The 16242-nt window shown below is 35.1% G+C and overlaps 4 protein-coding genes across 5 annotated transcripts; all 4 read left to right on the forward strand.

The window, feature by feature from the left end:
- Positions 1536 to 5839, forward strand: LOC18600868 (E3 ubiquitin-protein ligase RGLG2). 2 transcript variants are annotated; one of them, XM_018120096.1, is made up of 12 exons: positions 1536 to 1823; positions 2705 to 3089; positions 3259 to 3343; positions 3420 to 3560; positions 3643 to 3756; positions 3845 to 3942; positions 4239 to 4318; positions 4401 to 4506; positions 4619 to 4746; positions 4846 to 5083; positions 5306 to 5362; positions 5458 to 5839. In XM_018120096.1, exons 2-12 carry the CDS (start codon positions 2763 to 2765, stop codon positions 5539 to 5541), a joined length of 1458 nt encoding a protein of 485 aa, XP_017975585.1. In that variant the 5' UTR covers positions 1536 to 1823; positions 2705 to 2762; the 3' UTR covers positions 5542 to 5839. The 2 variants fall into 2 exon arrangements, with proteins under 2 accessions (XP_017975585.1, XP_017975586.1); XM_018120097.1 differs by having other exon boundaries at positions 3420 to 3464.
- LOC18600869 lies at positions 6784 to 7578 on the forward strand. The gene has a single exon (XM_018118779.1). It carries the CDS (start codon positions 6937 to 6939, stop codon positions 7315 to 7317), a length of 381 nt encoding a protein of 126 aa, XP_017974268.1. The 5' UTR covers positions 6784 to 6936; the 3' UTR covers positions 7318 to 7578.
- LOC18600870 (pentatricopeptide repeat-containing protein At4g35850, mitochondrial) lies at positions 8557 to 12901 on the forward strand. The gene is made up of 13 exons (XM_007031588.2): positions 8557 to 8798; positions 8914 to 9052; positions 9253 to 9415; positions 9566 to 9631; positions 9760 to 9857; positions 10122 to 10239; positions 10325 to 10531; positions 11070 to 11146; positions 11270 to 11363; positions 11791 to 11856; positions 11951 to 12028; positions 12164 to 12265; positions 12512 to 12901. Exons 1-13 carry the CDS (start codon positions 8591 to 8593, stop codon positions 12608 to 12610), a joined length of 1515 nt encoding a protein of 504 aa, XP_007031650.2. The 5' UTR covers positions 8557 to 8590; the 3' UTR covers positions 12611 to 12901.
- On the forward strand, positions 13495 to 16128 carry LOC18600871 (pre-rRNA-processing protein ESF2). Its single transcript, XM_007031589.2, has 7 exons — positions 13495 to 14025; positions 14123 to 14192; positions 14375 to 14442; positions 14554 to 14643; positions 14733 to 14863; positions 15566 to 15712; positions 15797 to 16128. Exons 1-7 carry the CDS (start codon positions 13632 to 13634, stop codon positions 15812 to 15814), a joined length of 918 nt encoding a protein of 305 aa, XP_007031651.2. The 5' UTR covers positions 13495 to 13631; the 3' UTR covers positions 15815 to 16128.

A 16242-nucleotide genomic window follows, 5' to 3' on the forward strand; every position in this document is an offset into this window, starting at 1 on the left:
ACTTAGTTACATTTTACTAGTTATTTCAATGATATGATCACACTAATTTTGACTTTTAAATCTCCAATTTCAATTGTTTTTAACTAGAATATTCTGTGCATTCAGATGGTATTTTTCAGTATAATATTTAATTTTTTTAATTATTTAAAAATATTCAAATAAATTTTTATTCTTTATTACATTTAACCAAAATATTATACTTTTATTTTGAATTAAATAAACTCTTACTAGTCAAAATATTATTTATCATTTTATATTATGTGATGCTAATTTTATAATTGACATGTTATAATAAATGATGATGTGACATGTTGATATGAATTACTGACAAAACAATATGATATTTTTTACTCTCCATAGAGTATCACGCGAGTATAAAATGATAAATAATATTTTTAATTAATAGTAATTAATCAATTTTTAATCGTAAGAGTCTATTTGACTCATATTAAAAATATAAGATGTTGATTGAAAGTAATAGAAAAATAAAGATTTAATAAAATTTTTTTAAATAATTAAAAAAATTTTAAACATTATATAAAAAATAATTAATGTTTGTTTAAAAGTCACGGATTGTTTCCTTCAAAAAGAGAAAACACGAGGCAAAATCTTAAAAGTGGGGATCTGATAATGAAATTAAACCCAACAAATATTCTCAAAAAACCTTTCAAACCTCCGATGTTCCTCGTAATTTTCATAATTTGTCGACTTTAGTTACATATTCACTTGTTGTTTCAATAAACCAACTTTGACTTTGAAATCCCCAATTTCAATGGTAGTTAACAAGAACTAGAATCTCTTTAGTGTTCATATGGATGCTTCACAATAAGTTCATATTCCAGATTGGAATATTAGAGTGAAAACTTACATTTTGATCAACAGACTTGCCATAATTTTTTTGTACTTAGATTGACCCCTTGTAGTTTCTTTGACCAGAATAGAAAGGGAGAAGAGTTTCTAGATGAGCAAAAACCAAACAGGGCTTTAAACAACAGGTTCCAACTTGTCTTGTTCACACCCATATCTCAGAAACCCCAAGCACAAGTTCCATTATCCAATAATATCTCTTGGACATTGTTATCCCCAAACAATTCCTATTTGGCAGCAACTCACATCAAAATGTCTATGTCAAAAGGATAAAGTCTTAGAAACTTGTAGGGATTCTAGTCAGCTGGTAAGCATCATCTTCATTGCATCACAACTCTTCATCAAATGAATCATTGTTTGGGATTCATAGACTTTTTACCTATTGAATTTCTAAATGAAATTGATAATTTTTTTTTAACATTTGAAGCCACAATAAATTTAATTATAATTTACTCATCCTGCGTTTGATAAATGATTTGATTTAAATTCGTCCCATAATCGAATATAGGTATTCAAAATATCTGTATAATACCCAATTCTATTTAATAAATTGACTAAAAAATTTTTTCAACTAACTTTTATTATTTTTGAAAAAGAAAAATAGATTTTAATTATTTTTTTTTTCCAGAAGGAGATAAAGAATACTGAAACATGGACAGCATGACATGGGTATAAGTTTAGCTGTGATGGGTGGTCACGTGTGCAGAGAAGAAACCCATAAAATTCCAAACCTAGCAAATTCCATGTGATGCCCATCCGACAGTTTCATGATAAGAAGAAAAGAAAACAATTTAATAAAGCAAACATCGAAAAAGATTGTCTACTTTTCATTCATGGATTCCACACTTTAAATTTTTAATACTTTATCTCAAAATTCAAAAGCAGAAAAGATACCCAGATCATCCTTTTGAAGCTCTGCAACTCTGGGAAGTACAGACTCTCCGAGTTCAATCGAAGGTATGGAAAATCTTCATGACCCAGTTCTAAAAATTGTTGACTTTTGGCTTTTAGATCTTGAAAATGTGCTTCCCTTTTAGTCTTAAGCAATTAATAGCCGGCAAGCTTAATGGGTCTCTCTTTAATTCATGGCTTTTCCTTTTTATTTTTTTTTTCATTTTTGGCTTGGCGCTGAAACGTCGTTTCGTTGACTGCAGCCGCCGTTTTACTTTTCTTTTCTTTGGAGTGAATTTAAATGTGTTTATGGTGGCGATGGATAAATTCTATTAAGATATGCCGTGTTTGGTAATCTTTAAGCCGTTTGGATTGAGTCTTGGAAAAGAGGATGATTTTAGTGGCAAATTAGTTCCAACTGAGCAATTTTGGAAGTATGCTTAACCGGGAAGGCTCTTCTTTGGCTGTTTTAAGGTCGGTGAAGGGAAGCTTACGTTTGTGAATTGGTCTCTTGAGGTTTTTTGGTAAAGGTGGATAATAGGAACTTTCTTGGAGAGGCTAAATAGTGTATATCCTATTAAGTTTTAATTTCTTGCTTGCTTATATATATTTTGAATGCTTGCTTTGGTGAGTTTTCTATTTTGATTGGTTTGGTGACATCTTATATTGCATTCTAGAGGGGAGAAGATTAGATAAAATATTATCTGCTTGTTTGGTTTTGGCTTTTATTGGTCTTAGATTGATTTCGTGTGTGGTATAGTGAAAAGAAGAAGAGGGTTTTGGAAAAAGATTTCAGGAGGTTGTTTGGAAATTTCATTCCTTAATTGTCTTTCATTAGTGGCTTCTGGTTGTTCTTGGTGTTTATATCGGGGCTTTTTGCTTTTAGGTATTTTTGTGTTTGGCCTGTAGGTGTTGATTTAGATTGGTTTGCTTGATTTGGTGTGCCGAGGAAGGAAGCAGTTGTTTCGTTAGGAATTGGGAATTTCTTGTAGATATTTTAGTTGATGGGGAGTAGTAGTTCAAGGGAGGGGAGTTGGAGGCAGAATTCATCAATCCGTTCAAATTCACCTTCATGGAGTTCTCATCAGGGGTATCCTCAGTCCTCGTATGGTCATGAAAGCCAGGGTTATGCACCTCGTGAAAGCCAGGGTTATGCACCTCAATATAGCTACGCCTCCCCACAGTATTATCCACCTACACAGGACCCACAGTATCATCCACCTACACAAGACCCACATTATTATCCACCTACACAAGACCATGACAGGGATAAAAGGACGCTCGACAGGAGGTATTCAAGAATTGCAGACAATTACAACTCCTTAGATCAGGTAATATCTACATTGTTTTCTTTAATCAGAAGTTTTTCGATTTTATACTTTTGCCTTTTCCCAGCAACAAATTGTTACTGAATGTATTCTGTAGGTCTATTTTCTGGTGTTGTTGGTCAAGTTGATGAAGTAATTGTTGGGTGGCATGAATTATTTTCCTTGATTGCAGGTGACAGAGGCTCTTGCTAATGCTGGCCTTGAATCTTCCAATCTCATTGTTGGTATTGATTTTACAAAAAGCAACGAGTGGACAGGTTATGATCTATCTGAAATGCTGGTAATGTATGTTATGAGCATAGTAGAACCTACTGAATGTGGCTTTTTTTGTAGGCAAAAGATCATTCAATAGAAAAAGTTTGCACCACATTGGAGATGGTTTAAATCCCTACGAACAAGCAATATCAATCATCGGGAAAACCTTAGCTGCCTTTGATGAGGATAATTTAATTCCTTGTTTTGGATTTGGAGATGGTATGTATTTAATTTATTTTCCCTATTAGGATGCCTATTTATTTAAATGCAGATGCTAAGAATTACTCCTAATTGTTGGCAGCATCAACACATGATCAAGATGTCTTCAGTTTTTACCCAAGTGAGAGATTTTGTAATGGATTCGAGGATGTCTTAAGCCGCTATAGAGAAATTGTGCCTCATCTACGACTCGCAGGTTTCCATTACACTCCTGTTTTTCATTATTGTTTTGAGTTACCTCTTGAAGCCTATCCAACTAAATGATTATTACAATCTCTTTCCAGGACCTACATCATTTGCTCCTATCATTGAAATGGCTATGACAATTGTTGAGCAAAGCGGTGGCCAGTACCATGTGTTATTGATAATTGCTGATGGGCAGGTAGTTTGCTCTCTCTGTGTGTGTGGGTATTCGTTTAATTAGGTTTTAAAGAAGTAGATTATAGATAATACTACTCAGGTGATTACCTTGAAAGCAAAAATGAGCAGAAAGGAAACTTGTGTTAACATTGGCGTGGGAAAATGAATTAAAAAATGCTGACATTATTGTTTGCCGTACCATTTATGATTATTCTTGCAATGCTTTATTATTATTGTTATTATTTTTTGATAGTGGTTTAGAATTTTTATTATAGTGTTAGAGATGTTTAATATCACTAATACTGATGGTTGTTTCAGGTAACTAGAAGTGTTGATACTCAGCGTGGCCAACTAAGTCCACAAGAGCAGAAGACTGTTGATGCCATAGTGCAAGCAAGGTGAACATGATGTAAACCTGTTACATCCACAATATTTTGTCTGTGCAACCATTTCCCTTCTTACTTGTTTCTTATATTACAGCAAGCTTCCTCTGTCGATTATATTGGTTGGTGTTGGAGATGGACCTTGGGACATGATGAAAGAGTTTGATGATAACATTCCTGCTCGAGCATTTGATAATTTTCAGGTAACTTCTGAGTGCATACAAAATGTTTCATTTAGATATCATTTGTCTTTTGTTTATATGCTATTATTGTCATGCTTCAGTTATTAAGGTTTTTCTCCTTTTGGTTCTCTAGTTTGTGAATTTCACAGAGATTATGTCAAAGAATACAGCTCCATCCCGAAAGGAGACAGAATTTGCTCTAGCTGCTTTAATGGAGATTCCTTCACAGTACAAAGCAACCATTGAGCTTAATATTCTGGGGTAATAACTCATTATGTGTTGGCCATTTTGAAAGGTTTTTCTATTAACCCTTTGCAACTCAAATTTTAATGGTGATTTTCAATTTATTTTGTTGTGCAGTGGTCGAAAGGGAAATGTTCCTGAGAGAGTTCCCCTACCTCCTCCTACATATGGTGCAGCATCTTTCAACAGCTCAAAACCTTCCCATTCTACCAGTTTCCAATATGGTGCAACATCTTTCAGCAGCTCAAAACCTTCTAATCCCACCAGTTTCCAACCAAGCGTCCCTCCTCATCCTGAAGATAGTAGTTCTGTCAGCTCAGCTCCCCCAGCTCCAAGTTCCACTTATGATAGCCAGGTATGAGAAATTTGATGTAGTTGTTCAGTTGGCCCATATATCTTCTATAATAACAGGCTGCATTGGCATTCCATTTTTTGAACTGAAACCTGAAATTGGGAGGCTCAACTGCCTTTTTCTAGATGCCTCAATTCTTCCTCCCTTCCACCTATTTTACTCTTTCACTGTATATTTGGTTGTTTATCTCGAAGGCTAATATCGCCTTTTGGTTGTTTTGAACAGCTTTGTCCCATTTGCCTTAGTAACTCAAAAGACATGGCATTTGGTTGTGGCCATCAGGTAAATCTCTCTAATGCTTTTCCTTCACTTCTTGGTTTAGATGTTTGTAGAGGAAGGTGCTGACATCAACCCACTCTTACTTTTTGTTTTGTCAGACCTGTGAAGATTGTGCAAAAGATCTCCAAACCTGCCCGATATGTCGAAGTCCAATTCAAACCAAAATAAAGCTCTACTTCTGATTTTGTTTTTCCTAAAATTTTTTTTGCCCATCATTCTTTGTAATTTGTTATTGAGAAGATGCAAATAGGGATAGGTCTGATGAAGTCAGTTTCTGGTGTCTATGACCCAAGGAAGTCATCCTTTGTACATTCTCTTTTGGTTTGAACCCTCTGTACATTTCTGCTATTTCACTATTTCATTTATTCATCTTTGTTGCCCTTAAGTCAAGATCAATGCTCCTTCCATATATTTGTCCACGTGAAAATCTATGACAGAAGCTGATGGATATTTAATAAATCAGCTGGAATTTGGTCTACAGTGCAGAAATTTACAGTTATTGGGATGTAAATTGGGTCTATTTCTGATGATGGTTTGACAAAAATCAGGCCTGGTTGTTAATGACTAATTGACTATGACCTACTATTTTCCTGAGGTGGCTGTTAAATTTGAGCCTTGGGTTGTTGTCAGGTCTGCATCTATCTCATTATTATGCTTGGAATAATTCATTCTTCAACTAAATCTTAGTTACTTATCAATAATAAGGTCACACCACATTATTGCTGTTTCATGATAAGAGTGTTAATTACCTTGCTTTGGAGATTCTAAACTTGTCCCATGTCTTCCCATAGGCTGGAATAATCAATTCCAAATTTTAGTGGATTTGTGGGAAATAGTGAATTCTAATTCTTCTGACCCTGCTGCAATGATAGCATAAGACTGAACATGTGACATAAAACTATAAAAAAGACATCAAGCGAGGCGCGAAGTAGGGACAGTTCTGCACTGCTGCAGAAAAATTTTGGAAGGTGATCTTTCAGCTAAAGAATAGCACATGCAATTGTGAAATAACAATATTTGTGAGCTTTCATTTAATGGCTTTGGTACAAAAATATACAGATCTAATCTCTACTTATTTATTGACCCAGAGCAGGCAGACATACATGGTAATTGGGAGGATGATGTTCTGTTTTCCTTCTTGATTTCCATTATTCTGGTTCCAAAACTATATGTATACACAAATCAATGAATCCCACAAATTTAGTTATATGTTTAACATAAATGAAAGAGGAAGTAAAAATTACAATTAAGGAGCAAAGCATGCACTGTAAGTATCAATCTTGAACCTTTAAAGAGGATAACAAGCATTAACTTCAAGTCTTTACTTAGAATATCAATATCTTAATTCATATATTGAATAATAGTTATAATGATGCAAACCGCCCATAATCACCAACCCTTGCATTTAATGCACTCAACTGTTCTAGATAGACAAAACTCTGTATTTCAGTCGAGATTAAAAGGTGAACAACTCATTCCCATCAGGTTCCGCAACCATTGAAAGAGACTAGCCACCTTCGTTTGCCTACTTACCTGGGTTATCTTCTGTTTCTGAAATTCCCAAGTGTACGATTGAGATGGCCGCAGCTGCCAAGTTCTCTTACCAGAGATTGAGAAATGGAGATGATGAGCTTGATGTTGATGATATAGGAGAGAGACTGACTGGGAGATCAAGAAGCTTTTACAGGCTTAAAAGGATACCTGTTAGGAGGAGATTCAGGCTTAAGGTTCCAAGCTTGAAAAGATTCTTGAGGGGGAAGATTAAGCTAGTCAGGCTTTCGTTTGCTAAGGTGATGAAGAGATTGAAAGACAGTCAGTCTCATTTTGGTGATCTTTTTGTTGGAAACTATGTATTCATTCAAGTCAATCCTACCACCATGAAATGCTTTGCAAAATCTTGTGAAGGCCCTGGCCTTAAAGCCTTGCCTTCCAGGTACTCTTTCCCTAGAATTGCTTGATGCTCTTATTGTCTTTAATGTAAAAGCAGAAGTTTTAACTTTTCCTTTCAGGCTTTGAATGTCTTCCTACTTTTCCTTCTCCTAGATCTTGACTGGTATAGGATAGCTATAACTATTTGCAACCCCTCTACTGCAGTCTGTAATAATCCAGGATTGAACTGTAACCAAAAGGGATCAGCTACAGTATGAATCTTGGAAACCATGTAATACAATTTCATCAAAGAAAGAATAGAAGTTCTGGAAAAGATTTCTATGTTTATTTCCTTGATACAAATCAAATACCTATGTGGTTTAATCATAACTCAATTTCAATAGCTAATGTTGCATGTGGCATTCCAGTTCAGGATTTCTTAATCAATGGATGCTATAGCATTGAAGATAATTCAGAATATTGTTTGCTGCCAAGTAATCGATTCATGTTAAGATAACTGTGACAGTTATCTCTTTTTATCTGCAACAGGTGCATCAGTAACACATCAGTCATGGTAAAATTGAATAACAACCCCAGTTTTTGCTTCCTTTTTAACTTAATCCAGAGAGGAAAATGGTTTAAGAAAGTAGCAAACACAATCTATGCCAAGAAATGGTGCTTGTGAGCATTGAATAGCAAGTGAGATGTGTCTGAATTCCTGTCACAACCAGGAAGGCATTAACTCTCTCCATCATGGAGATGTGAGAACCTTTACTAATTGTCTTGATGTAATCAGCAGCAAAATGAATGAATCATGTGATCTGGCAGGAGTTGGGAGGATGGGAGTTAGAAGTCAATGCCTAACCCCAAGAAAGTTGACTCTAGACACGTTTTGCTATTGTTGGCACTTGGCAGCAGCACCCGTGGCTTTGGTTTGGACATAGAAATTAGTTGTGGCACTAAATGAATCATTTATCCATTCCCATATTCCAACCCATGGTTTTGTATATTAAAATTAAGGATTATTGTTCTACACACCTCTAGACTGTAAACAATCTTTAAGGCATGTTGGGTTTTTTTTTTTTTTTTCCAAACACTGAATGCTACTGCTATCTATATGATAAAAAATTCGATATCTTAATAAAGATAAATAAAATATTAAAAAAATAAAATATTTAAAATATTTTTAATTTTTAATTATAATTATATATAAATTTATTAATTTTTAAAATATATATTGTTTCAAATGCGTTAATACCTGAACATAAAATATCTAATATATATTTTTTTTCTTTTCACTCTTTCCCTCTCCCTGAAATCGCATGCACTCTGCCATCAGAGATTCTTTATTTGGTCTTATTAATGAGGCCCAAGAACCCTTCAAGGAAGGGTAGACTTGTTTTTGGGCCAAGTGGGTCAATACCCTTATCAAAACGCACCGGTTTGGCTCCATTACAAATAATTAAAGCAGAGGGTTCTGGGTTTTCTGGTTTTGGGAGCAGAGGCAAACCCTCCACTGGTTTTCTTCATTTTGCTTCATCAATGAAGTTCCTCTTTCGATCCGTTTCCGGTAAAAAAATTCAAAACTTTACAAATACCCATTTCTTTTGTTGACGAGATTCATCGAACTGAGAGCTTATCTCGCTTCCTTTCTTGTTCTGTTTTCTTTTTTTTGTTGTTCAAAGCTGGTTACAACAGGCCTCTGCTTCAAGCTCTGGGTTGCCGCCGGTTGTCGGATGTAACTGCACTAAAAGCCAAACGAAACTATGCTGAAAATGTCTCTGAATACAACACTGTCCTCACTTCTCTTGTCTCAAAACGAAGGTCCTGTCTTTTCACTTGTTGCTCTATCTGGGCCTTTTATTATTATTATTAGAATTTTATGCTACATTTTAGCCATTTCTTCATTATGAATCAATTATGGTTTGGCTTCATAGCAATTTTTTAGGAAGCAAAAGCAAGAGTAAATGAGTAATAAATAGGCATCGCCTTATTTGTTTGTGAATTGGGTGTTGGTGATGCAGGAATTTTCTGTTGAGGGATGTTTATGATGATATGATGCTGGATGGGGTGCAGCCAACTAGAGATACTTTCCAGGCTTTGATTATAGGAACCATGAGAGGGGCACGCCTGCAAGATGCTTTATATTTTAGAGATGAAATGAAGGCCATGGGATTAGTCCCTGAGGTATGTCGTGCTCTTTTTCTTTCCTAACTCTTTCTTAATTTTGCAAGTTTTACTTCCCATTTTTCATATTAATTTTGCCAACTCAAAATTGGCTGTTTCAATAATTTGTTAATTATATTAATATGACTTAAATTTCTATTTGTTCAATAGGTCGCTTTGTACAACCATTTGATCTCAACCTGTGGGAAGTGCAAGAATTCTGACCTTGCAATTCAGGTATGCCTCTCATGTGTTTGTAGCGATCTTTTATTTGTTTACTTTCTGTGTTCCGTTTGTAGCATTTACATCTATCAGTTTCTTTATGACCTCTAATTATTGAACCTCGTTGTTCTCTTTCATATAAGATTCTGGAAGAAATGAAGAGATATGATGTGAAGCCTAATGGACAAACTTACGTTGCTTTACTTAATGCATGTGCAGCAGCTGGACGATTAGATCGAGTGTATGCTACTATTTCTTTGGTGTAACTTTCTGTTTTTAAGTTCAATGACTGTGCTCAGATTCCTTGGTTTTTGGAATGCTTGTCCCTTAGCTGTGATAATATGCTGGTTCTTATGCTGCACAACAGTTAGAATGAATCACTTCTATATGATGAGAACTTTTGATATGTTCTTGCAAACAAGTGTCTGTCTCTTGCCTGTGACTTACGAAAGAAGATTTTGTAATTTTGAAAATTATGAAACTAACGTGCATGTAAATGCTGTAGGTTAGCAATAGTCCGTGATATGACTGCTGCTGGTGCTGCATTGAACAAGTACTGCTATGCTGGACTTATAACTGCACATATGAACAAGATGCCTAGAGCAGATGATATAGCAACAAAAGTAATAATTAGGCTTTTTCTCTACTTTGACTAGTGCTTCATTCATTCCTCTTTGTAGTTTTCTAAAATTTCCCTCTCCTCTCTAGATTATTGAGTTTGCCGAGCAGTCGAAAGGATGGTCATCTGTTGAAGCGTCAACTGGAAATGCTGCAAATGTGATGGCTGGCATTCCTGAAGAAGAGTTATACAACCTACCTACTGCTGACGTTGTTCATAGGCGCGGTTTCTTAAACAGGCAGCTAACTGTATACCATGTTGCATTTCATGCTTGTGCAGACCTTAGGAATGTAGAGGTATTGTCTCACACACTTCCAGAGATCAAATTTGTACCTCTCTCTGTCTCTCTCTCAAAGTACATATGCACACGTTCTGAGACATATGAAGTATTATATTATTGTTTTTGCTCTTCATAATTATGTCAATACATATACTTGTGCATCACAAGATGATATTATTGTTGCAATCCCTGACCCTTGTTTTCTGCTGTGAAGTTTTGCTATATCGTGGTCATATAGGTATATATTCTTGCAGCAAGCTTTTAATTGACATTAAGTTAACAGTTTTCAAGTTTACTTACTTGGCTATAGACTCCATTCTGCCCCCATCAACTAGTTATCAATCTGGATACACTAATAGCATAATCTATATGCCGTTTGGATGTTTAACCCACTGGAAAGTTACCTACCTTATAGATCTTTCCCCAAAACTTACTTTTTTAGTAAACCATGAAGCAGTCGCACTTTATCCATTTGTTTGCTTAGCATGTTTTATGTACTGTGTAACTATTTTTCTATTGAATTTTATTCATATATTTATCTTTGGTCATGGTAGGCTATTGAAACTTTACTGGAGATGCTCAAGAAGGATCGTAAAACACCGGACACCTTTATTGTCTGGCAAACTATGAGGTATACATTGTTTTGCATTTATTTGTCATTGATTCGGCCATTTTGACAGAAAAAGCTTTTAGGTTGTTGACAACTTCCCTTTACTACTCTGTCTTTCTGTTTTTGCACCCTTTTCCTGATTAGATGCTATTTCCATGCTGGAGACATTGACCGTGGTGTTCAAATTTTTCAAGAGTACTTAAATGGAGGGAAGCCTCCTACAGTGGAACTTTATGCAGTGAGTTTTACATCGCAATATCCATTTCTTGCTAAGATATAATTCTTTCAAATTTTTCTATTTTCTCAGTGCTGTCTGGATGCTTTTCCATTGGTTTCTTTGTCTCTATTTTGGAAAGTTCTGAGGATTTATATTGTGGTAACATTGGGTCTCCTAATTTCTAATGTATCATTTTACTGCTTAAACTGCATTATACATTCATGATATAGTGAAGTTCGCTTTTGCTTGGAAGTGGAGATAATATAAGATCGTCTTTCTAGTTAGAAATATGTGGCTGGCTTGCAGGGTGTTTTTACATTCTATTGGCATAAATTGAGCATGTCTACTTGATAAAAGGCTGGTTTTTAATATGATTAATCAATGATATACGGTTTAATATAGTTGAAAGAGGATAATCATTAAGTTATTGCAACTTCTTTGGTTGTAGACAGTTGTTGAGGGAGCCATGGTTGGGTATACTCCCAGAGGAATGCAACTTGCTCAAGAAACACTGGTATGTACGATAGGGCATAGTTAATTCATTAAACTTCTTGAGTATCATTATTGTCTTGGTCATGTTGAATATGGTTTTTCTTGGCTTAATGCAGGTCAATATGACTTCGAGGAACTTCTTCTTGAACCCTAAAATGGGAAGTGATCTCCTCCTTGTAGCTGCTGGTGAGAAGGTAAGCAAACATTTAAGTTGGTGGACATTTTCCGGGAAGGTGTATTTATCCGCCCTTGTTCACTATATTTGCTTCATTATTTTGTGAATGCTTGTGCAATCTCCTGTTCTTAGAACTTTTATGTTTCTGATGCAGACTGGTGGATATACAAATGCAAACTATATATGGGATCTGATGCAGGCTCGTAATATAGTTCCTACTCTTCCTGCAGTGGAAGCTTATTACAATGGCCTTAAAGTAATTCTTCTTACCTCTTATACTATCATTTACCAAAGTAATAGTTGTCTTTCATTTGTTCATTATCCCTTTGTCTATGTAGTGTGAGGAACATAAAATGTTTCATAAACGTAAAATATGCTGTAATTTATGCAAGAGCTTGTAATCAGGTCTATGTTTGGTCAAACTGCTGTGCCATGACTGAAACCTATGGACTTGACAATCTGAATTGTGTAAATTTACATATTTTCTTCTCTCTTATTGCAGGACCGTGAGATACCTGAAGATGACCCAAGATTGCAATTAGTTTCTCGTACTTTAAACAACCTGCAGCGTAGATTCAGAACAGGACCCGGACGACCTTAATTGAATCAATGTCATGGTTATATTTGTTTTACCCAGTAATGTTGGCATATTGAAGTAGGAACTTGAGGCAGAATCTTCTTTGCAATAATGGCTAAAGATGAATGAATTAGTTCCATAAAAGAAGAGATGGATGAGTTTGGCCTGAGGCATACATTGGGTGGTTTTATATTGTAACTGAAGTTGTTTTGTTAGTTAATTCAGTTGAGATTTTTTCTTTTTTCCGGAACAAAAAGAGATAATATATTACTGCATTATTATATAAATTAATAAAAAGGGCAGGTTCTTATATGAGTTGATGGTCAGAAATTGTCTTTAATAGTCTATTACCCAATTTTACTCTAATCCATAACCTATTATGTTATTATCAACAGAGTTAACTCGTTTGTTGTAACTTGTCGACGAGTTAACTCAACTCAGCCGGATACCTAAACATAGGTTATTAACAATTATATTAGTAAATACGAATATGAAACAATAAATTAATGTGTTGATGACTTAATTAATTAAATACGTATACAAATATGTTTATATATGTATGCAGAATGTCTATTGAATATATTATGATATGTTATGATATGATGTTTTAAATATGTCGATATGATTAATACATGAAATACGATAATCTTAATTTAAATCTGTTTAATTTTGTGTTCTCGAATTTTATAAAAAGATCATGTAAAAACTAGAGAGAGTCTTTTTTAAAGGTGGTTAATATAATTAAAAAAGATTGGAATTAAATAAATTTAAAACCATTTAGAAAATATTTGTGTTATAATAAGTTTATTAAAGGTTTTTCTTTTTTTTTTATGTTACAATTATTTTTGGAAATAGTGTATTCAAAGTTGGGCTATAAAAGTATGAAAGCCAATGGTGAATGGCCCAATAAGGCCATGGTCCCTGCAATGCCCTTCTTCTCGTCGAAACCAACTATAATTGCCCTTCTCAGTCTTCCAAAGTAAGCCGACCAGAAACTGGAAAGCAGGTTCTTCTCTTTGAAACCGATTCCAAACTGAGCCGACAGATGCAGAAACTGGAAAATAACAAGGCGAAGAAAATGAAAAAGAATAAAAGAAGAGAGAAGCAAAAGTTAAAGGAAACTTCAATTTCCAATCTTGAGGAGGAAGATGATGAACAACAGGACGAAGGGTTAGATGAAACTGACCAGGAAGCCGCAAAGGGTGACGAGGAAAAACAAGAGGCTGATGATGATGAAGCTGATGGTTTGGAAGATGGGAATGGCGTACCCAATAAGAAGAAGAAGAAGAAGAAGGAGAAGTTGTTGAAGGAAGCAGCTGAGGCTGATAACCGTGGGGTTTGTTACTTGAGCAGGATTCCACCTCATATGGATCATGTCAAACTACGGCAGTTGCTTTCTCAGTATGGGGAAATACTTAGGATTTATCTTACTCCTTCAGGTGAGCAAATATCATTGAAAATTTTCCCTCATAATGGGTTGCCTTTTAGTTATTATCATGAGAAAAGTATTGATTTTTATTGATTTTACTAATGCAGGTCATCCACCCCAAGTAAAGGGTAAGCGTACAAGACCCTCCAAGGTTCAAGAACAAGAATTTTCTGAAGGGTATGTCTCGTATAGCTTAACCAAATTTTTTTCATATAGTTGTGAATTTTTAAAGATTTCCCCTTTTACTTTTACAGTTTATATTTTGGCATTAAGAATTTCTGGAGGTTTTTACTTTGCCTCAAAGCTTAAAGATGTTGTGATGATATGGTTCAACAATTTTTCTCATGTTTATTCTGTAGGTGGGTTGAATTTGCTAGGAAAGGGATTGCAAAGAGGGTTGCTAATATGTTAAATGGTGAACAAGTTGGTATGAGGATTAATTACAATATAGTTCTTCTTCTTTGTAATTTCAGTAACATGGTGTGTCCTCTTTGAAGGTCTTTTTCCCTATATTTCTGATCTTTGTCACTCTGTTTAGGTGGGAGGAAGAGGTCATCATTCTATTATGATCTTTGGAATATCAAGTACTTAAGTAAATTCAAATGGGATGATCTTACCGAAGAAATTGGTAACTCATTGTATTGTGTTCTTTGTTTCACAATGATTTTGGTGTTATTTGTTGCTCGTCTTAGTTTTTTTTTTTTTTTTCTCATGTAGCTTACAAGAGTGCAATTCGGGAGCAGAAGCTAGCTTTAGAAATTTCTGCTGCCAAGAGGGAGCGGGATTTCTATCTCTCTAAAGTTGACCAATCTCATGCACTAAATTCAATTGAAGAACGAATGAAGAAGGTAAACAACTTAAATTTTCTATGTGACACGTTGTCATCAATGTAACAGCTTACATTTTCAATTTAACTAGTTGTGGCTTAGCTACATAATGCTTCATATTTGTTCTCAAAGATACCACTCCAGTGCATGTTCCACCCTAAGGTGATATAATTTTTCTTGGCTGAATTTCATGTGCATAGTATCATGCTCATTGCTTCCAAGTTCTAACATTGGCAAATTATGTCTTCCTAGCCATTATCAGTGAAGCACCCTCTTCCTATTTGGGTTACTCTTTTTACCTGATCTCTTTCATATTCTAGTTTGGGTGGCATGTTTTTACATCAATCATCTTTGATATGTCAAGAGTGATTCAGATTGGAAAGAAGGTAAATCCCTTTTCCTTCTTGAGTTCTTTCCATTCTGGATCACTTAGAGGTTCAAGTAATCAAATTATTCGTCCACGTTCTTAGAAGGTGACCTTTTGTAATTTCATTTATAGATAACTGTATGCTTATCCAAAATCCATTAAAAGCTTCTAATAAGATTTTTTCACACTTGGTTTACTCTTCACATAATGATGGATTGCTGCATTTATTTCTAGTTAGCAGCAATCAGTTGACAGTAACTTTTTGGTTTAGTCTGTAATTGCCTCAACAAAAAAAAAAAAAGAATAAATATGTAATTGTGCATGTTCGGTTCCCTCATGTCTATGACTTTCCACAGAAGCAAAAGGTGCAACAGGAGTCTGGAACAAATTCTGAGCTGCCTGTTAGCCAGAAGAAGGTGATTCGCCAATTCCCTCAGAAAAAGCCAGTCACAGTTGATAAATCTGAAAGCAAACCGCAACTCTCTAAAGATATTCTGGCTGGGGTGAGTATTACTTGATAAGCAACAATTGTATCTGTTTTCTGTTCTACCCTGTTCCCTGAAGCTTGCTTCCAATGTTCTTTGCAGATATTTGCTGGTTCTTAGTGATCAAGTTCAAAGTGCTAGGTTGGCAGTCAATTGCAGAAGATTTGCATTCTGGGTGTAAGGTTTATGTTTGTGCATTGTATAGCCACTCTCATGTGGGTTAAGAAATAGAGAAAATCTTTGATTAAGCAGACAGCAACTAGGGCAAGGCCAGGTTGTTAGCACCATACAACTTTTGTAGTCTTCATGCAGAGGTGGGACTAATTTAGTTTTATCATCATACAGTTTTGAATCTGGATTTACACCAAATGTAACCAACATTTTCCCTGTATTTGGGTATGATTTATTCCAATATTAAACATTTCTTTATGTGAGGACTCATCTTGGTGGACATCTGTTCCTTTTCAAGCATCCATCATTTTTCAATTAATGTTCATTTTTAACAGTTCAAAGCAGTTAAGGACTTATACCATGATGAACATCTGATA

The sequence above is a fragment of the Theobroma cacao genome, chromosome 4 (genome assembly GCF_000208745.1).
Source record: "Theobroma cacao cultivar B97-61/B2 chromosome 4, Criollo_cocoa_genome_V2, whole genome shotgun sequence".
In the NCBI taxonomy this organism is placed as follows: Eukaryota; Viridiplantae; Streptophyta; class Magnoliopsida; order Malvales; family Malvaceae; genus Theobroma; species Theobroma cacao.